The 22,929-nt window shown below is 44.8% G+C and overlaps 1 protein-coding gene across 1 annotated transcript in view; it reads left to right on the top strand.

Annotated features, from left to right (window-relative positions):
• Nucleotides 1–22,929, top strand: part of tnpo3 (transportin 3) — a 78,440-nt gene that overhangs the window by 34,153 nt on the left and 21,358 nt on the right. The window contains exons 11-15 of the mRNA XM_068059376.1: nt 3,063–3,202; nt 9,654–9,845; nt 11,728–11,819; nt 12,092–12,168; nt 21,759–21,819. Coding sequence (XP_067915477.1) covers nt 3,063–3,202; nt 9,654–9,845; nt 11,728–11,819; nt 12,092–12,168; nt 21,759–21,819 — 562 coding nt within the window. The remainder of the gene's footprint in view (nt 1–3,062; nt 3,203–9,653; nt 9,846–11,727; nt 11,820–12,091; nt 12,169–21,758; nt 21,820–22,929) is intronic.

Below are 22,929 nucleotides of genomic sequence, written 5' to 3'. Positions count from 1 at the left end.
GACACATGTAATATATTCCATTAACCCTTTGTATGAAAAGATTCCTTTTCTACTTTGTTTTTGATATTATTCCTGAATTCATGCCCCACTAGAAATAATCTTTCACAATTCATTCTCGACTACTCTTATTCCATGACTCTGTGAATCTTTGGGTGAAAATGTTTTGCCTTTCTTACTCCAAACTTAGTTTTTAACTGTTTCCTGGGATTTAACCCTGTGGCCCGGTGACCAACGAGCTAAGATTGGCTTTAAGTCCCTTCGCAATCTTTAAGACTTTATTAGGTTAACTTGAAGTTCCCTTTTCTCCAAAGAAAAGAAAGGGGACGTCTAGAGAGAGAGTACTTTTTATTAAAAGTACACCTGTTATTATAGGGATAAGATTACATTGTTAGCTTAAAAGAAATTGCAGCCTGGATCATATTCCTGATCACTGTCTGATGATTCCCTGCTGGATTGTGCATATGCATGGACATTATTTGAAAATAATGTTATGACTAGGTGAAAAGGGGTCTAAGGGGTTCCCTCTCAGCCTTTGTCTAGTTTAACTGTAACAGATTTAATTTTAAAAACACTGTGTTTTAGCTCCCCCTCAGTGAATCCTTGTTCACTGCTCTCTAATTGTAAGGCAAAGAAATCAACCAGACAGGTTTTCTTAAATTTAAACAAGAAAGGTGTAAGTTTATTAACCTTAAAACTCTAATTCAGTTAAAACTACTACAAATACATGATGCAACCACAATAGCATTCATACACAATAAACACACACGCAGATAAAAACAGAAAAGGAGAAAGGATAAAGGGGAAACGTTTGAAGCAGGAGAGGCTGTCTTGTTCCAGGTTCAGTTGCAAACTGCAGTCTGAATTCAGACTGTCCCATGAGCATAATTCAAACCCCCAAGTTGGCTAGCACATTAGTCATGTGACTAACTTTATACAAACTGCTGCGTTTGTGGATTTCAAAGTTCTCGTTTGGGGGGGGGGGGGGGGGGCGGATGGCAGTGCTGTCTCCCACACTGACAAGATGTGGATCACCATTGCCCAGACCAATCTCTGTTAATTGAATCAGAGAGCAATTCTTTTGTCTCTCCAAGCACTGTCTCTTAGTATGCAAATGTTCTTCCAGCCAATGGCCTGGTGATTTCTTGTAAAACAAGTAATTTCTTCACTCCAGCAACAGTTTAAAATGAATGTTCATGACAAAATTAATATGCCTCATTCTTGGCAATTGGGGGTCTTCATGGCAATTGGGGGTCTTCATGACAATAGGTTCGCACTGAGCTGGACTCATGGTAAAGTTGTTTGGGTGCGAGACAAGAGGTGCTCACTTTAAATTGGCTTTGATAGCTACTGTGGAGCTACCCACCCTTGAATACCAGGCTACCAGCTGTGTGGATTTCCCAGTAGTTTCTGGAGTCAGGCAGTTCAGGTGCTTCTGTTAGGCTGGTGAGAAGTTTACAGAATTGACACAGCACAGAAGGAGGCCATTTGGCCTGTCATGTCTGCACTGGCTCTCCAAAAGAGCAATTTGCCTATTGCTACTCCCCTGCCTTTTCCCCATATCCCTGCACGTTCCTCCTTTTCAAATAATCCAATTCCTCCTTGAATGCCTCGATCACACTTTCAGGCAGTGCATTCCAGATCCTAATCACTTGCAGAAAAAAAAGTTTTTCCTCATGTCGCTATTGCTTCTTTTGCCAATTATCTTAAATCTGTGCCCTCTTGTTCTCGATCCTTCCACCAATGGGAACAGTTTTTCCCCTATGTACTCTGTCCAGGCCCCTCATGATTTTGAAAGCCTCAATCAAATCTCCTCTCAACCATCTTTTCTCAAAGGAAAACAGTCCCAACTTCTCCAGTCTATCCATGTAACTGAAGTTCCTCATCCCTGGAACCACTCCTGTGAATCTTTTCTGCACTCTCTGATGCCTTCACATCTTCCCTAAAGTGTGGCGCCCAGAACTGGGTGTAATACTCCAGTTGAAGTCGAACCAGTGTTCTATACGAGTTTAACGTTAAACTTTCTTGCTTTTGTACTGTATGCCCCTAATAATGAAGCCCAGGATGCTGTATGCTCTATTAACCGCTCTGTCAACCTGTCTTGTCGCCTTCAATGATTTAGCACATATACACCCAGGTCCCTCTGCTCCTGCACCTACTTTAGAATTTAGGACTGAGATGAGGAGAAATTACTTCACTCAAAGGTTTGTGAATCTTTGGAATTCTCTACCCCAGAGGGTTGTGGATGCTCCATCATTGAGTGCATTTAAGGCTGGGATAGACAGATTTTTGGTGTCTCAGGGAATCACGGGATATAGCAAGCAGGCGAGAAAGTGGAGTTGAATCCTAAGATCAGCCATGATCATTTTGAATGGCAGAGCAGGCTCGATAAGGCTATATGGTCTACTCCTGCTGCTATTTCTTGTGTTCTTGTGCATCCTTTATATTGTGTCTCTGCATTCTGTTGTGGGTCCTGAAACTTTGGGACTTTCAATTTTTAAAAAAATTCTAAGAAATTTGAGAGCTTTTCTAGTAGTCCATTTGGCTCATTTGCTATTTCTCACTGTCCAAAATCAAAGGTGGTAGGTTCCCGCCCCACTTCCAAGACTTGAGCGCACAAACTATGCTGACAAATCTGTGTAGTATTGAGGGTGTGCTACTTTATCACATGTCTGCTGTTGGGATGCTATGTTATACAGAGGGCTCTCTGTCCCATCTGTCTGTTCAGGTGAGCGTTAAAGATCCCATCGTACTATTCAAAGAATAGTTGGTAGTTCTCCCGATGTCCTCCTCAACCAAGACCTCCAAAAACAGATTAACTGGTCATTTGTCCAATTGCTGTTTGAGGGATCCTGCTGTCTGCAAAATGGTTGCTGCATCTCCCTACCTAACAGTTAAGGAACTTGAAAGTAAATTCAGTGCATCTGATGGGCTTTGGGTAGTTTTTGAGACATGATGAGACACTTTATAATACTTATTTAACCATTACAGAAGATTAAATGTAGAAAGACAAAATCCCTGTTTGCTAACATTCATTCTGTGCTTTTTTAAAAAAATTGTTTCAGTGATAATAACCCTACCTTGGCTGAAGTTCTTGAGGCTGTGGTCCAGCTCCCAGATACTGTGCACATGGCAGTCCGATTCACTAGCATTGAACTGGTCGGAGAACTGAACGAGGTCGTTGATAGAAATCCCAGATTCTTAGGTGTGTAGTATTGTGTACAGTAACTGTGATGGGCAAAGTTCCACTTTTGTGTGCTCTATACCTGTCTTTGTCATAGTATGTTATATGACGTCATTGTCTTCCTGTCTGGTGGTGGAGGTTGTGGGTTTGCGAGGTGCTGTTGAAGAGCAGTGAGTTCTTCTGATGTCTTTCAATGAACACCAGTTATGAAATAGGTTAACTGGTAGATAAGTACATGGAGAAAGGAATCAAATGATGGGAGGAGGCTTGTGTGGAGCATAAACACTGGTTTCGGTGCTGTAAATAAAGTATAATTCTACAGTCCCCATCTCATAGCTGCTCGTAGGATGTTACTCAAGAACAGTGGCTGCTGCATTTACCTCCATTGACTGCGCTTCAGAAAGTCACTCATTGTGTGAAGTACTTTGAATTGTTCCGACTGATAAATCGCTATATAGTTGGGAGTACTTGAAATTTAGCCCCCTGGTTGTTCATCTCCCCACCATAACCCAGAGTCACAGACCGTAGAAAGATACAGCACAGAAGGAATCCATTTGTCCCGTTGTGCCTCTGCTGGCTCTTTGCCAGAGCTATCCAATTAGTCCCACAAACCCCTGCTCTTTCCCCACAACCCTGCAAATTTCTTCTCTTCAAGTAAACATCCAATTCCCTTTTGAAACTTACTAATTAACCTGCTTTCACCTACCTTTCAGGCAGTACATTCCAGATCATCATGACTTGTTGCATTCAAAATAAATTTTTCCCATTTCCCCCTTGGTTCTTGTGTCAGTTACCTTAAATCTGGCCCATGGTTATCGATCCTCCTGGCAGTGGTATAACTCCGAGTCATTGAAGTCATTACGGCACAGAAAGAGGCCATTCCCAGCCCATCGAGTCCTCCCTGCTAACTGTATAGCAGTCCAATCAGTCCCATTCCCCTGCTGTCTCCCCATAGCCCTGCAAGTTTATTTCCCTCAAGTCCCCATCCAATTTCCTTTTGAAATTGTTCTTCATCTCTGCTTCCACCACCCTTGGATGTAGTGGGTTTGAGGTCATTACCACTCGCTGCATAAAAAGTTCAGTTCTTCCTGACACCGTCCACCTCCCCTACCTCCAGCATCTCTTGCTCAAAACCATAAATCTGTGTCCCCTACTCCTTGTATCAATCATCAGCTAATGGGAACAGCTTTTTTAAGAATTAGAATTAGAACATTACAGCGCAGTACAGGCCCTTTGGCCCTCGATGTTGCGCCGACCTGTGAAACCATCTGACCTACACTATTCTATTTTCATCCATATGTCTATCCAATGACCACTTAAATGCCCTTAAAGTTGGCGAATCTACTACTGCTGCAGGCAGGGCGTTCCACGCCCTTACTACTCTCTGAGTAAAGAAACTACCTCTGACATCTGTCCTATATCTATCACCTCTCAACTTGAAGCTATGTCCCCTCGTGTTTGCCATCACCATCCGAGGAAAAAGACGCTCACTATCCACCCTATCTAACCCTCTGATTATCTTATGTCTCTATTAAGTCACCTCTCCTCCTCCTTCTCTCCAACAAAAACAACTTCAAGTCCCTCAGCCTTTCCTCGTAAGACCTTCCCTCCATACCAGGCAACATCCTAGTAAATCTCCTCTGCACCCTTTCCATAGCTTCCACATCCTTCCTATAATGCGGTGACCAGAACTGCACGCAATACTCCAGGTGCGGGCTCACCAGAGTTTTGTACAGCTGCAGCATGACCTCGTGGCTCCGAAACTCGATCCCCCTACTAATAAAAGCTAACACACCATATGCCTTCTTAACAGCCCTATTAACCTGGGTAGCAACCTTCAGGGATTTATGCACCTGGACACCAAGATCTCTCTGTTCATCTACACTACCAAGAATCCTCCCATTAGCCCAGTACTCTGCATTCCTGTTACTCCTTCCAAAGTGAATCACCTCACACTTTTCCGCATTAAACTCCATTTGCCATCTCTCAGCCCAGCTCTGCAGCCTATCTATGTCCCTCTGTAACCTACAACATCCTTCGGCACTATCCACAACTCCACCGACCTTAGTGTCATCTGCAAATTTACTAACCCACCCTTCTACACCCTCTTCCAGGTCATTTATAAAAATGACAAACAGCAGTGGCCCCAAAACAGATCCTTGCGGTACACCACTAGTAACTAAACTCCAGGATGAACATTTGCCATCAACCACCACCCTCTGTCTTCTTTCAGCTAGCCAATTTCTGATCCAAAGCTCTAAATCACCTTCAACCCCATACTTCCGTATTTTCTGCAATAGCCTACCGTGGGGAACCTTATCAAACGCCTTACTGAAATTCATATACACCACATCCATGGCTTTACCCTCATCCACCTGTTTGGTCACCTTCTCGAAAAACTCAATAAGGTTTGTGAGGCACGACCTACCCGTCACAAAACCGTGCTGACTATCACTAATGAACTTATTCTTTTCAAGATGATTATAAATCCTGTCTCTTATAACCTTTTCCAACATTTTACCCACAACCGAAGTAAGGCTCACAGGTCTATAATTACCAGGGCTGTCTCTACTCCCCTTCTTGAACAAGGGGACAACATTTGCTATCCTCCAGTCTTCCGGCACTATTCCTGTCGACAATGACGACATAAAGATCAAGGACAAAGGCTCTACAATCTCCTCCCTAACTTCCCAGAGAATCCTAGGATAAATCCCATCTGGCCCAGGGGACTTATCTATTTTCACACTTTCCAAAATTGATAACACCTCCTCCTTGTGAACCTCAATCCCATCTAGCCTAGTAGCCTGAATTTCAGTATTCTCCTCAACAACATTTTCTTTCTCTACTGTAAATACTGACGCAAAATATTCATTTAACACTTCCCCTATCTCCTCTGATTCCACACACAACTTCCCACTACTATCCTTGATTGGCCCTAATCTAACTCTAGTCATTCTTTTATTCCTAATATACCTGTAGAAAGCCTTAGGGTTTTCCCTGATCCTATCCGCCAATGACTTCTCGTGTCCTCTCCTTGCTCTTCATAGCTCTCCCTTTAGATCCTTCCTGGCTAGCTTGTAGCTCTCAAGCGCCCTAACTGAGCCTTCACGTCTCATCCTAACATAAGCCTTCTTCTTCCTCTTGACAAGCGCTTCAACTTCTTTAGTAAACCACGGCTCCCTCGCTCGACAACTTCCTCCCTGCCTGACAGGTACATACTTATCAAGGACACGCAGTAGCTGCTCCTTGAATAAGCCCCACATTTCGATTGTTCCCATCCCCTGCAGTTTCCTTCCCCATCCTACGCATCCTAAATCTTGCCTAATCGCATCATAATTTCCTTTCCCCCAGCTATAATTTTTGCCCTGCGGTATATACCTGTCCCTGCCCATCGCTAAGGTAAACCTAACCGAATTGTGATCACTATCACCAAAGTGCTCACCTACATCTAAATCTAACACCTGGCCGGATTCATTTCCCAGTACCAAATCCAATGTGGCATCGCCCCTGGTTGGCCTGTCTACATACTGTGTCAGAAAACCCTCCTGCACACACTGGACAAAAACTGACCCATCTAAAGTACTCGAACTATAGTATTTCCAGTCGATATTTGGAAAGTTAAAGTCCCCCATAACAATTACCCTGTTACTCTCGCCCCTGTCGAGAATCATCTTCGCTATCCTTTCCTCTACATCTCTGGAACTATTTGGAGGTCTATAAAAGACTCCCAACAGGGTAACCTCACCTCTCCTGTTTCTAACCTCTGCCCATACTACCTCAGTAGACGAGTCCTCAAACGTCCTTTCTGTCGCTGTAATAGTCTCCTTGATTAACAATGCCACACCCCCCCCTCTTTTACCATCTTCTCTGTTCTTACTGAAACATCTAAATCCCGGAACCTGCAACATCCATTCCTGCCCCTGCTCGACCCATGTCTCCGAAATGGCCACAACATCGAGATCCCAGGTACCAACCCATGCTGCAAGCTCACCCACCTTATTCCGGATGCTCCTGGCGTTGAAGTAGACACACTTTAAACCAGGTTCTTGCTTGCCAGTGCCCTCTTGCGTCCTTGTAACCATATCCCTGACCTCACTACTCTCAACATCCTGTACACTGGCACTACAATTTAGGTTCTCATTCCCCTGCTGAATTAGTTTAAACCCCTCCGAAGAGCACTAGCAAATCTCCCCCCCAGGATATTGGTACCCCTCTGGTTCAGGTGAAGACCATCCTGTTTGTAGAGGTCCCACCTACCCCAGAAAGAGCCCCAATTATCCAGGAAACCAAAACCCTCCCTCCTGCACCATCCCTGCAGCCACGTGTTCAACTCCTCTCTCTCCCTATTCCTCGCTTCGCTATCACGTGGCACGGGCAACAACCCAGAGATAACAACTCTGTTTGTTCTCGCTCTAAGCTTCCACCCTAGCTCCCTGAATTTCTGTCTTAAATCCCCATCTCTCTTCCTACCTATGTCGTTGGTGCCTATGTGGACCACGACTTGGGGCTGCTCCCCCTCCCCCTTAAGGATCCCAAAAACACGATCCGAGACATCACGAACCCTGGCACCTGGGAGGCAACATACCAACCGTGAGTCTCTCTCGTTCCCACAGAACCTCCTATCTGTTCCCCTAACTATGGAGTCCCCAATGACTAATGTTCTGCTCCTCTTCCCCCTTCCCTTCTGAGCAACAGGGACAGACTCTGTGCCAGATACCTGTACCCCATTGCTTACCCCTGGTAAGTCGTCCCCCGCAACAGTATCCAAAACGGTATACCTGTTGTTGAGGGAAACGGCCACAGGGGATCCCTGCACTGCCTGCTGGTTCCCTCTCCTTCCCCTGACGGTAACCCATCTACCTACTTCTTTTACCTGAGGTGTGACTACCTCCCCATAACTCCTCTCAATAACCTCCTCCGCCTCCCGAATGATCCGAAGTTCATCCAGCTCCAGCTCCAGTTCCCTAACGCGGTTCTCAAGGAGCTGGAGTTGGGTGCACTTCCCGCAGATGCAGTCAGCAGGAACACTCTTGGCGACCCTTACCTCCCACATTCTGCAGGAGGAACATACAACTGCCTTATCCTCCATTCCCACTATTCTAAGTTCCCAACAAATCTACTGAAAAACCAAAAACAAAAAGTCAAAACTTGTTAGGTTAGCAATCCAACGGACAGAACTTCTTAAATAAAAAGCTTACCTTATCCGCACACCAGAGTCCTTTTTTTTGGTTAGAGGAGGAGGGTGGGTGGGAGACACTACACGTGTAGTGTCTCGGGCACAGCCACCACACAAATATATAGTTTTTACTTACCCAGCAGTCCCCTGGAGCTCCGAAAACAAAAGGGAATTCACTTTTAAACTTACACTGAAATTGACTTCACAGCTGTAAGCCCGCTCCCGCACCTCCGTTACTATCAAAGCTGCAGTCACCGAAACTAAACCTATCTAAACCTGTGACAATCTTGTACACCTCTGTCAAATCTCACCTCAGTCTCCTTTGCTGTAAGGAGAACAACCCCAGCTACTTCAATCTAACCTTGTAGTTAAAATTCTTCATCCCTGGAAACATTCTGGTAAATCTCCTCTGCACCCTCACTTCCTTCCTAAAGTGTGGTGACCAGGACTGGCCCTAATCCATTCATGGCCTAACCAGACCTTTGTAATGGTTCAGCATAATGTCCTTGTTTTTGTACTCAATACCTCTATTTATGAAGCCCAGAATCCCTTATGCTTTGTCAACTGCTCTCTCAATATGTCCTGCCACCTTCTAAGATGTATGCACATGAAGCCCCAGGTCCCTCTGTCCTTGAACATACTTTAGAGTTGTGCCATTTAGTCTGTATTGGCTCTCAAACCATTTGTTTGCCTGAGATCAGAGAGATTAGCACAGATGGAGGAATTGAAGCCTGGACTTGGCCTTTGTGGGTCAGCTACTTGTTGGTTAATTCCGGGGCACTTCAGAGAGCACTTTCAAGTCGCTTTCCTGTTAGTTAAATCTTTCAAAAAGATCTCTAGAAAAAAGGCTGAAAGGGGTGACCTGATAGAGGTCTTTTAAAATTGTCAAGGAGTTTGTTAAGGTTGATGTAGAGAATATGCTTTCACTTGTGGAGAAGTCCAAAGCTAGGGGCCATAAATATGAGATAGTCACGAATAAATCTAATAGGAAATTCAGGGGAACCTTCTTTACCAGAAAGTGGTGAAAAATGTTGAACTTGCTACTATGTGGTGTGGTTGAGACAAATAACATAAATGCCTTTAAGTGGAAGCTAGCTAAGTACATGAGGGAGAAAGGAACCAAAGGATATGTTTATAAGGTTAGATGAAGTAAGATGGGAGGAGGCTGGTGTGGAGCATAAATGCCGGCATGCACCAATTGGCCTGTTTCTGTGCTGTAAATTCTATCTTATGATAAATAAATATAACCAAAAGCTATCTTGTGTTTTGCTTTCTTCCTCCCCCACCCCCAACAAGATCCGGTGTTAAATTATTTAATGAAGGGACTGCGGGAGAAAACACTCGCATCAGCGTCAGCCAAAGCCATTCAAAACATCTGCTCCTCCTGCCGTGATCACATGACTCAGCACTTTGAGGGCCTCCTGGAAATCGTTCGTTCCCTCGATACCTTCAGCCTCTCACATGAAGCTGCCATTGGCCTCCTGAAAGGTATTTAAAATCTTAATCTGCAGAATGACTTGTATCATGACGCCGGGGACTGTGTTGGATGGTGGCTGTTGCAGTAGATGTACTTGCACCCTGACCAAAGTCTGAAAACAATATACACCATAATATTTGTACTCTGCCAATTCCCTCTTTCCTTCTGTTTCCCATTGGTCTAATTTTGTGGACGAGTCTAGTAAGTCTCTCAATAAGGTGAGTGGGTTTAAGTGGTGGACATAATGGACAAGTGTGGAACTAGAGATAAGAGGGTTTAGTGTTTCCCCTCGTGTTTCAGATCAATCACTTGGAGAGGACTTGCCTTCCATTGCATACAGTACATGAACTATCAATTGATTATGGTCAGGCCTCCACTTAGCAATGGAAAGATTATTTTGAAAGTGGTGCTGTAATTAGAATTTTAATGAAGTGTGATGTTGAGTGTGTGAAATGTTATTACTTCCACTCAGCAACACAGCTTATAGATTCTTTACCTCCAGACTCATTGGTAATGATCATTTAGAAGTGATAATGCTTGGTAAGAGTGAGTGAAATAAGCTTAGTGACAATATTGTCAGTGTTCAGGCAGTGCCCGTGAGCACAGGGCACTGTATTTGTGCTTTCGTTTGGTGTTAAATTTATTTTTGAACTGAGCTAACAACACACCATCAAGTGTGTTTAGCAGTGGCTCATTGGCTAGCACTTTTGCCTCTGAATGAGAAGGTTGTGGGTTCAAGATCAACTCTGGGACCTGAGCACACAATCTAGGCTGACACTTGCAGTGACGTACTGAGGGATCACTGTGCTGTCAAAAGCGGCCCTCTTTTGGATGGTATATTAAACCGAGAGCCCTTTTTGCCCTTTTGGGTGCATATAAAAGATCTCATGGCAATTTTTCAAAGAAGAGCAGTGGTCTCCCAGGTGTAATGGCTAATACCATGACCAACATAACTAAGTGGAGATTATCTGGTCATTATTGCACTGCTGTTTGTGAGAGCATGAGGTGGTCAAATTAACTGTTGCATTTCCTACATTACAGTTGGGCAGCTTTGACTTAACTCTGCCTTCAACTACTTTTGTGCATCAGTCCAGACCCAAAAGTGTAGGGGACTGAGGGGAGGGGCTCAGCCACTTATTATAAAATAATTGGAATCAAAAGTCTAGTTTCTGGAGAGAGCAGAGTTTTAAGGTACCTGCCTGGAACACTGCTGGATGGGGTTGTGATTAATCCACTGAGGAATGTTTTTTTTTGGGCCTGATGATCTCCTGTGCCTTTTTAAAAAAAGAATACTGGGGGGTAATTTTAACCTAATGCACCAGGAGGGAAATGGTAGGTTCAAGTAATATAGCCCCTGAACTGAATCTATCCATTTCCTGCACAGCAAGTTAAGTTAAAATTGCCAACACTGTTTTTGTCACACCCACATGTATAATTTTGTTTAGTTTAGAGATACAGCACTGAAACAGACCCTTCGGCCCACCGAGTTTGTGCCGACCATCAACCACCCATTTATACTAATCCCACACTAATTCCATATTCCTACCACATCCCCACCTGTCCCTATATTTCCCTAGGGGTAATTTATAATGGCCAATTAACCTATCACCCTGCAAGTCTTTTGGCATGTGGGAGGAAACCGGAGCACCTGGAGGAAACCCACACAGACAGAGGGAGGACTTGCAAACTCCACACAAGCAATACCCAGAATCAAACCCTGGCCGCTGGAGCTGTGAGGCTGTGGTGCTAACCACTGCGCCACTGTATTTAAAGGATCCAAAATCTGGTTTGGAGCTGGCAGTACCTGGGTGGAGTACTGATTATAATGCTGTGAATTGTTTGTGTATCTATGGATTTTTTTTAAACTACCTAAATTTTCATTTCTTGCTACAGGCACAGCACTTGTTCTCTGCCGGCTTCCTCTAGAGAAAATCACTGAATGTCTCAGTGAGCTGTGTGCCGTACAAGTCATAGCACTGAAAAAGGTAAGAGAGCAAAGTCAGAAAATGGGCAATGACTAGTGGATTAACACACAGCCCCTTCACCTCTGAGTTCAGCCCAAACTTGTGGCACAGAATTTAGCTCTTCCTCTGCTGGCTGTTGATGTCAGAGATATTCACAATCCAATTTCTGGTGGGCTTTCCATCTTGAATAACTGTCTCGTGTGTAATGAAGACTTCAGAATTCCCTCCACACTGCCTCTGCCTGTTCAAGCCCCAACTCATCAGGTTGTAAGCACAATTTCTTTTACTTGCAGCTCCTGGCACAAGAGCCCTCCAATGGCCTCGCTACAGACCCCACTATATGGCTGGATCGGCTGGCTGTTATTTTTAGGTACGATGATGTTTTCTCAAAATATTTTCTATCGCACTGTTCTAATGGTGCAGTTACATTCCCTATCGCACTGCTGTAAAGGTGCAGTTACGTTCCCTATCGCACTGTTGTAATGGTGCAGTTAAATTCTGTATTGGACTGCTGTAATGGCCCAGTTGCATGCCCTATTGTGCTGTTGTAATGGTCCAGGTACATTCTCTATTGTTCTGTTGTAATGGCAGAGTTTGTATTGGACCTGTCCTTGTTACAACAGTTGCAGTAGAGTTAAAAGCAAATGCTAGAAATCTGAAGCAGAAGCAGAAAAGAGTACAAAAGCAAGGAAGTTGTGCTAAACAATTGTAAATTACTGGTTAAGCCTCAGCTGGCGTATTGTGTCCAGTTCTGGGCACCATACCTGAGGAAGGATACCAAGGCATTAGAGAGGTGCAGGGGAGATTTACTAGAATGCTACTAGGGGTGAAGGACTTCAGTTATGTGGAGAGACTAGAGAAGCTGGATTGTTCTCAAAGTAGGGAAGGTTAAGGGGAGATTTAATAGAAATATTCAAAATTATAAAGGGTTTGGATTGAGTAAATAAGGGGAATCTGTTCCCAGTGGCAAGAGGATTGGTAACCAGGGAACACAGATTTATGATAATTGACATAAAAAATCAGCAGAATTTTTTAATCCAGCAAGTTATGATCTGGAATGCACTGTGTGAAAGGGTGGTGGAAGCAGATTTGAAGATAATTTTTTAAAGGGAATTGGATAAATACTTGTAAAAGAAAAAAATTGCTGGGCTATGAGGAAAGAGTAGGGTAGTGGTGCAGATGTTTTTTCATTCACATGTGGTCTTCGCTGGAAAGGCCAGTATTTATTGTCCATCCCGAATTGCCCTTGAGAAGATGGTGGTAGTGAGCTGCCTTGAACTACTGCCGTCTGTGTGGTGATATTCCCACAGTACTGTTACATAGGACGTCCAGGGCTAACAGTGGCACTGACTTCCCACTATAATCCTCAGTGAACTCCCCACAATACCCGGTAAGGCCCAAAAGTGATCGGAGGGCTGGCACTAACTCGGGCAATTAAGCGCCTCTATGGGTTTCCCATCTCCCCTGGTCTGATCGTCATGCTTAGAAATTGGACTTCCTCTTGTCATACCTGCGCCTTCTTGGGGTTTACTTTAAAATCTGCCTCTCAACAAAACCAGCAGTTTTGGCAGGCGTTCCTTATGGTGACCAGAGCTGGACCCAATACTCTAGCTGTGGCCTAACCAGAGCTTTATAAATGTTCAGCATAATTTCCCTGCTTTTGTACTCAATACCTCTATTTATGAAGCCCAAGGTCCCATATGCTTTGCGAACTACTCTCTTTAAAATGTCCTGCCACTTTCAAGGTTCTGTGCACATGAACCCCTTGGTCCCTCTGACCAATTAGTGTATATTGCCTCTCCCTATCCTTTCTGCCAAAATGCATCATCTCACACTTCTCTATTAAATTCCATCTGCCATTTGTCTTTCCATTCTGCTAGCTTATCTATGTCCTGTTGCAGTCGACTTATGTCATCTGCACTGTTCACCACACCTCCAAGTTGGTATCATTGGCAAATTTTGAAATTTTAGTCTGTATTTCAATATCCAAGCCATTTGTATATTTCATTGAATGTCAAGGGGAGGTGGTTAGATGTTCTCTTGTTGGAGATAGTCATTCTCTGACACTTGTGTGGCATGAATGTTACTTGCCACTTACCAGCCCAAACCTGAACATTGTCCAGGTTTTGCTGCATGCAGGCATAGACTGATTCTTTATCTGAAGAATTATGAATGGAACTGAACACTGTGCAATCATCAGCGAACATTCGCACTTCTGACCTTTATGGAGTTTTTTTCTGTGTTTCATGGGATGTGAGTGTAGCTGGCAAGGCCAGCATTTTTTGCCCATCCCTAATTGACCTTGAGAAAGTGGTGGTGAGTTTATGATGGAGGGAAGGTCATTGATGAAGCAGTTGAAGATTATTCGGCCAAGGACACAATCCAGAGGCACTCTTACAGTGACGTCCTGAGGTCGAGATGATTAGCTTCCAACAACTACAACCGTCTTTCATTGTGCTAGGTATGATTCCAGCCAATAGAGAGTTTGCCCCCTGATTCCCACTGATTTCAGTTTTGCCAGGACTCCTTGATGCCACACTCTGTCAAATGGCTGCTTTGAAGCCAAGGGCAGTCATTCTCTCCTCACCTCTGGAATTCAGCTCTTTTGTCTATGTTTGGACCAAGGCTGTAATGAGGACTGGAGCCAAATGGTCTTCGTGGAACACAGACTGAACATTGGTGAGCAGGTTGTTGGTGAGTAAGTGTCGCTGGTTAGTATATCGACAGCACTTTACAACACTTGCTGATGGTTAAGAGTAGACTGGGGCAGTAGTTGACCAAGTTAGATTTGTCCTGCTTTTTGTAGACAGGATATACCTGGGCAAATTTCCACATTCCAGTGTACCTGTACTAGATCAGCATGGCTAGAGGAGCAGCTAGTTTTGGAGCACAAGTCTTCAACCGAGATATTGTTGGGGCCCATATCGTTTGCTGTATTCAATGTGCTTGACCGCTGCTTGATCTCACGGGGATTGAATCAAGTTGGCTGAGGAGGAGGCTGGCACATCTGGTTGATTACAAACGCTTCGGCCTTTGTTTTTTGCACTTGGGTGTTGGGCTGTGCCAACATTGAGGATGGGGATGTTCATGGAGCCTCCTTCTCCCTTCAGTTGTTTAATTGTCCATCATTCACGACTGGATGTAGCAGGACTGTAGGACTTTGATCTGATCCATTGGATAGTTCTTTCAAAGGGCCAACACAGTTACAATAGGCTGAAAGGTGCATGGGTACACTGCCACCTCTAAGTTCCCCTCCAAGTCACAAACCGTCCTAACTTGGACACACATCATACCTTCATTATCGCTGGGCCAAAAACCTGGAGTTCCCTACCTAATTAATGTGGGAGCACCTTCACTGCACAGACTGCAGCGGTTCAGGAAGGCAGTTCACCACCGCCTTCTCCAGGGCAATTAGGGATGGACAATAAAGGCTGGCCTTGCCAGCAACACCCACATCCTGTGAATGAATTTTTTTTTAAAAAGCTGAGTTTGCTGACAGCGCAACCATTAGATGGTGCAGTACTGGCACATGCGCAAATGCAGCCTCATCGACAGAAACGTCATTGGCTGCGATATCTCGGGCAGCTGGCAGTAATAAAAATGGTGCTGCTCGATTAGTCACAAAAAATGATTTAAACCCAACCCCCCTTAATGGCTGCGATTGCTGCCTCCATCCTGCTCCCTCCTGTCATTGCGCTCCTCTTTGCCGATCCCTCCAGTGCCCATCTGCTTGCCGCTCTCTTCCCTGCCTCGCCACTGCCTCCCCTCAGCCACCCGCCCCTTGCATCGTACTCCACCCCCCCCCACCCCCCATCACCACCACCACCGTCCACACCTCGGCTGCCTGCTCCCCCCTCCCATTGGCTGCTTTCCCCCAGCGGCATGGCCAGGAGGGTGGTGGGAAGCAGCGAGCGGTTGAAATGGGGTACTGTTGGGGGGGTGGGGGAATGGAGGCAGCGATTCGATTGCAGCCATTGAAGGGTGAGGCAATGCTCGGATGTCATTACGTGTGGCGTCATTGCATGGTGACGTCTGTGCGCGCATGTGCAGATTCATACCGGCAAGCTGACAAATGGTTGGATGTACTTATGACATCAGCGTTCATTCTGCGCATGCTCTACATTGTCAGGAGATGCTCTGTAAAAAAAAAAAAAATAGTCCCCGACCCAGAGTACATTCTGTGCTCTTGCTATCCTTTGTGCTTCTTCAAAGTGGTGTTCAACATGGAGGAATACTGATTCATCAGCTGAGGGAGCGGCAGTAATTGATAATCAGGAGTTTCCTTGCCCATGTTTGACTTGTAGGTAGGCCTGGTGGAGGCTCAGGAGTTCACATGTTCATCAGTTGAGCTGTTTTAAGATTTGAGACCTCTCTCCCCGTAGTTTCTAATAACTGAATGGTTTGTTGTGGGAGGCGTCACTCATGCAGCCTGTTACTTGTATAAGACACTAGTTCGGCCTCAGCTGGCGTATTGCTTCCAATTCTGGGCACCGGACTTGAGGAAAGACATGAGAGCATTGGAGGGAGTACAGAAAAGATTCATGAGAACGGTTCCAGAGATGAGGAAGTGCAATTCTGGTCACCACATTACTCTCTCTGGAGAGAGTACAGAGGAGATTTACAAGAATGTTGCCAGGGCTTGAAGGTTGCAGCTAAGAAGAAAGATTGGATAGGCTAGGGTTGTTTTCCATGGAACTGAGGAAGCTGAGGGGTGACTTGATTGAGGTGTACCAAGATATGAGGGGCCTAGATAGAGTGGACAGGAAGGACCTGTTTGCCCTGATGGGGAGGTCAGTTACCAGGGGACACCGATTTAAGGTGATTGGTAGAAGGATTAGAGGGAACATGAGGGGAAACCTTTTCACTCAGAGGATGTTGGGTGTCTGGAATTAAAGGCCTGCTCGGGTCAGCAAAAAAAACCTGACCCGAACCCGACAGAACCACATCGGACCCAAGCCCGACCCGGCCCAAGTCTCTCCATTTTTTCCCGCGCCCGACCCAACCTAAGCCCGACCCGACCACTGGAATGTTCACATTACCAACCTTCCAACTCCGAATATGCAGGAAGCTGCAGCATGAGCGCGATGACGTCATAGAGACACTCACTCGCTCACTGCGCAGACTCAGTTTCCCTCCTTGACGTCCTGGACTCCCAGCTCAGGAAGGCTTTTCAACTTTTGACACTTAGCAGCAGAGCAAAATGCAATACTTACTGTGTGTGTCCGGCCCGACCCGAGTCCAAAAGCCGGACCTGAAAGAGCAATCCGAACCCGACACATCGTCGGGGAGCAGGTCTTTATCTGGAATTCGTTGCCAGGAATGGTGGTGGAGGCAGAGACCCTTAATTCTTTTACAAGGTACCTGGACATGTACCTGAAGTGCTGTAACCTGCAGGGTTATGGACCTGGTGCTGGAAGGTGGGATTAGTTTGGGTGGCTAGTTTATTAAGTCATTGCAGACACGATGGGCTGAATGGCCTCCCGTGCTGTACTTTTTCTATGGTTCTATGAGGAATTTCAGTTATGAGGACAGATTGGCGAAGTTAGGACTGTTTTCCTTGGAGAAGAGAAGGCTGAGAGGTGATATGATAGAGGTATTCAAAATCATAAAGGGTCTGGACAGAGTAGAGATAGAGAAACTGTTTCCACTCGTGAAAGGATTGAGAACAAGGGGGCACAGATTTAAAGTATTTGGTAAGAGAAGCAAAAGTGACATGAGGAAAAACTTTTTCACGCAGTGAGTGGTTAAGGTCTGGAATGCGCTGCCTGAGATTGTGGTAGAGGCAGGTTCAATTGAAGCATTCAAAAGGGAATTAGACAGTTATATGAAAAGGAAGAATGTACAGGGTTATGGGGAGAAGGCAGGAGAATGGAACTGAGGGAGTTGCTCTTTCAGAGAGCCAGTGCGGACAAAATGGGCCAAATGGCGGCCTCCTGCGCTGTAACAATTCTGTGATTCTGTTGCATAATATTTTGTCTCTGATGACCAATTTATATTGAAGTCAGTTCTAATGGGCAGTAGTAGCAATGCTATAAACCTCTGTTTATAAAGTAGATTGCAGAAAGAAAGCTCTTGTTATAACTTCGCCCATCGCGCTAAAATTCTAAAATATAAGATCAGTAAAACTTGAGGCCAGTGCATTTCAGTGTTGTGGAATGTGCTTAATCCACCGTCTGGGATTTCTCCCAACACTGGTGATAGACATGTCCCTGTCCGGGCTTCACCCTCCCTATTACAGTCAAAAGTCCCCTCTCCAGGTATGGCTCACATTTACAAGAGCAAAATCTGCAGTTTTGTTTTCTTACATACTTAAGTAGCCGTGGTATGAATGTTTCACACAGCCACCATTATGCTCTGCTCAGGACCCAGAAATCGTCATCTGTTGTGCATGCCATGCTTTCTAGTCTGTACCCACATGGGTTGTGCCAGCTTTACAGCTGCCCATTCCATTATATCATCGACCCATGTTCCTGATCTGTTACCAGCAACTCTTTCAGACCATAAAATCCCAACATCTTTCAACTCCCAAATAACATGCCCACCTATTGTCTCTTGGTGATTGGCTTCATTGCTCTGTGTGTTAGTTTAACGACCCTCTCGTTGGTCAGTCGGCTTGTCCAGCCAGTTTGCAGCCTCTGTCTGTAGCACCAGAACTCGACCACATCCAGTCATCATAGTTCAACATTCATGATCGAGCTGTCACATCCGTACAATGCTGTTCAGAAAACTAATCAACATCAAGAAGTAACATGCCTTTTACATATTCATGAGCTGTTCTACTGTGGCCCTAATTACAAGATTGTCTCATTGTTTGTCAAGCTGCAGGAATGTGCTTCCCCCTTAATGATCTTTCCTCCCTTTTTCATACTGCAGGTAACCCACTTGCAGGCCTCTGCTGGGGGCAGTTGATAAGAGATGTGAGTTTTTTATTCATTCGTGGGATGTGGGCGTCGCTGGCCAGGCCAGCATTTATTGCCTATCCCTAATTGCTCTTGAGAAGGTGATGGTGAGCTGCCTTCTTGAACCGCTGCAGTCCATGTGGGGTAGGTACACCCACAGTGCTGTTAGGAAGGGAGATCCAGGATTTTGACCCAGTGAAGGAACGACGTTATAGTTCCAAGTCAGGATGGTGTGTGACTTGGAGGGGGACTTGCAAGTGGTGGTGTTCCCATGCATTTGCTGCCCTTGTCCTTTGAGTTGGTAGAGGTCACGGGTTTGGAAGGTGCTGTCTAAGGAGCCTTGGTGCGTTGCTGCAGTGCATCTCGTAGATGGTACACACTGCTGCCACTGTGCGTCGGTGGTGGAGGGAGTCTGTGCCTCCGTCATGGTGCCTGCTATGATTATCGCTTCTCTGGAGCTGCCCTGCAAGTTCTCGGACTTTCCACTATGACCTGTTGACTATCAGCAGGTTTGATGTCATGGAGCTCCCACTGGCACAGCATCCATATCTTGAAGACCTGTTTCTTTTTTCCTGTTCTCCATTTGTGTTTCACGTGCCAGCAGCTCCCCTGCTGTGTAGCTCTGTACACAGTCATGCACGGATGCCCACAGGTGGCATGGGACTGGCACTCCATTTTGTGCTCCCTGCACCCACTCTAACCCAGGGCAGCAAGACTGACGTAGAGCCCTCTGCTCCTGGAACTGTGAATCCACATCCCTGCCCTGCATGCTGCACTGAGCTTCACTCTTCCTCAGTCCCCTACAGCCGTGCAGTTTTACATTAAGTTGTATTCATTAATGAAGCAGTCAAAGATTTGCCCCCCACTCTGCCTCTGTGTCAAAGTCAGACTGATGGTCCTATCAGTATTTTCTTCCCTTCTGATAGTCCTCCTCAGTGCTGATGCTGTTGACTCTTGCAAGGATACACCCATTAGTGCTGATTACACTGGCACCTTGGTTCTTCATGTATGCAGCCGGTGCAGTGATATTCAACTGCGGAGGTTTCATAGCCACTTCCTTATCTGCCAGCTACACACAAACTCACACTCTCAGTTCCCAGCAGTGGGCAGGAACTTTGTGGTTTGTTGCTACAATTCAACTGCGATCAGCTAATCCAGCAGAGTGGTGATTAAACATGGGACCTTCCTGGTCTGTCTCACTCAGCTATTCACAGCCCAAACCAGCTGATCTATTAGGGGAATGTTGTAATGAAAACCATCTTTATAACCCTTGTGCCCATAGTTAGCACATTCTCAGGCACTTTGCCAACATTTACTGCCTTACAAATCAGAAACTGTACACCAATTAACCCTTAACCTGCTGTACAAACTGGATGCAGTGATTAATCCTCACTCTGCTGTACAAATAGTGGAACTGCATTGTGATTAACCCTTACCCTGCTGTACAAATTGTTGGACAGGACACCCCAGTGATTAACTGTTATCCTTCTGTGCAAAGTGTGGAACTGGATACCGTGATTAACCCTTATCTTGCTATGAAGCTACACACAGTTCCAATCTAGGTGAAGTTGATAACAGTTTAAAAGATTGTACAGAAGTGAAATGATTTGGTGCTGTTGAATTTAATAACTAAATTATGCAGTGCAGCATCTATAGTGCTGTCACCCCTCTCGTGGACATTTTTCTTCCAGTAAACTTGCATGCAATTGGCTCAAATTTTATATTCAAACCAATGAAATGACAACAGCTTGCCTTTTTTAATGTAATAAAATGTCTCGAGATACTTTCATAGGAGCAATTATCTGACAAAATCTAACACCAAGCCACGCGATATTGGGACAAGTGACCAAAAGCTTAGTCAAAGAGATGCGTTCTAGGGAGGAGAGAGAAGTAGAGAGGTGACCAGGTTTGATGAAGGAATTCCAGAACTTGGGGCCCAGACAGTTGAAGCTACGACTGCCAAAATTTTAAATCTCTGAATCAAAAATCAGCAGTCGGTAACAGTTACCTATGGAAAATGATAGTGAACTAGTCACATTGCTCACAGTACCTTTTTTTTTTGAAAATCCTTTTTGGGCTCCCCACATTACTACCACAAGTAAGGTTTGTAATATAAAACCTTCAAAGTGGCTGGGCGTTGTGCATTATAAGTGGGAACAAATCTGTATGTTATGTATTGAGTGACCAATTTCAGTTGAACATATTCATCCTTTAAAATAAAAAAAAAAGCAACTTGTATACCTATTGCTTTCAAAATAAAAACAAAAAGTGCTGAAAACACTCTAACTCAGGCAGCCTCGCTGGAGAGAGAAACAGTGTTAACGTTTGAACTCGATGGCCATTCGTCAGAACTAGCTTGTGTCTTTGCTTTTAAAACCCAGCTGTAAAAGTAAGTACCCACCCCAAAACCCTTTCTGAGGAAAATAGTCAAAAATATCCAGAAACATAACAATTGGGTTTAAATATATTGTGTAAACGTTGCAGAGGTATTTGGTAAAGAAAGATGCAAATAAGGATAGATTATCCTAAAGTTTCATACATTTCCTGGGCTTTGCTATGAGAAACTACTCAAACGAAATGGTGACAATAAAGAACTGCTTCCCATATTGTGTATGACAATTTATATATGCAATTGTCATGTAGTAAAGAAAAGGTTATTTGTTTTCTAGGAAGTAATTAATTGAAAATAAAATACCTACTTCAATTTAAGGGAGATTTCTGTGAAACTTCTTTCCAAATTTTCTCTGCCATAATGTGCACTCACCCTTCACTTGCACACCTCCGGACTTGTGACTTAGCGTGACCAATGTGAATGTTCAGTGAGTTGGAGTGCTGAATATCCAGCTGACCTGATCTTCACACGGGGCAGTGTGATAATTCTGCCATCTTGCTGTCATTACCATCTGTGCGAGCCATGCTAACTGAGCTGTCCAACTACAGGTCCTGAATACTGTTAACTAATTTCCCCTTTGCATCCAGGATTGTCTCTCTCCCCTCCCTTATTTAACATTGTACAGAATGTGAGATGTGCTACTAATGATTTAACTTTGTCACATTTCAGGCACACAAATCCTATTGTCGAAAATGGACAGACACATCCATGTCAGAAGGTGATACATGAAGTAAGTCCATGTGTCACAATGGCACAGTCAGTGCTACTAGTGGATGAGTTTATTGGGGGTATGGGATGTGCTTTTGGGTTCTTTGGGTTCTAACCACCCTCAAACCAACCCCACCTTGGAATTGGTTCCTTCATGAAATGTTTTTTGTCCCTTCTCACCCCTTCCCTCAATTGAATCTTGCTTTCCTCAGCATCACAAAGCCTAGTGTCCTACAGCTCGAGTCATAGATACAAATATAGCAGACCAGAGACACCAAGGCCAGATGTCATACCTGTGGAGCCACTGTAATGCATGTTAGCTAACTTGGCACAGACCAAGGATCACATGTCAGCACCTTCCTGTCTGAATGACTCAGCTGCTCGTTGAATAAACTCGCTGGGCTTTCAGGGAGGGCCCTGTTTGTCTTTTTGAAAGAGTGCAGAATGTGAGACAGGTTGCCAACATTGCTGAAACACCTGTACACATCTCTACAGAGCGCTGGGTGTGGGTGCACATTTGGCATCGTTCCCTTCACACTATCTATCCATTCCCTCCCTACCCCAAGTCTCTGCTGAGTTTCCAGTGTACGCTAGGATGTTACGGGAGGCATTGACCAGCAGCTATTGGGCGGTGGTGCTCTTTTCTTTTTGGGTCCTGGCTTCAGTCCAGTTCAGACTTGATAGGATGAAAATTTCTGCATTTATTGTATTTTATTTGTTCTCAGGATATGGGCAATGCTTGAAAGTTGAATATATTGTCTATCCCTAGTCATCTTGTTTATACTTCAGAGGTATTAAAAGCCAACCTCGTACTGTGGCACTAAAGTTATGATTAGGCTGGACAGTGTATATGTGACAGATTCACTTGCCTGAGGAATATTAGTGATCCGGTTTTGTTTTTACAACAATCTGGCAGCTTTCATGGTTATTTTTCTGGTCATTAGGCCAACAAGCTCATCTCTTTGCCTAAACTTAGCCCCATCTTATTTCTCAACCTTAGCTCCCCACCTTCTCTCTATTCCTCAACCCCACCTTATTGCCTTATCCCTCTTTTCTCCACAAACTACTGGATTTATAAAATTCATTTTAGCAGCTTGCCATGGTGGGATCTGAACTCCTGACTCTGGATTGC

This window comes from Heterodontus francisci, chromosome 27, assembly GCF_036365525.1.
Source record: "Heterodontus francisci isolate sHetFra1 chromosome 27, sHetFra1.hap1, whole genome shotgun sequence".
Taxonomy (NCBI): domain Eukaryota; kingdom Metazoa; phylum Chordata; class Chondrichthyes; order Heterodontiformes; family Heterodontidae; genus Heterodontus; species Heterodontus francisci.
Note: the sequence above shows the minus strand (reverse complement) of the source record. Positions and strands in the feature narration are given on the sequence as shown.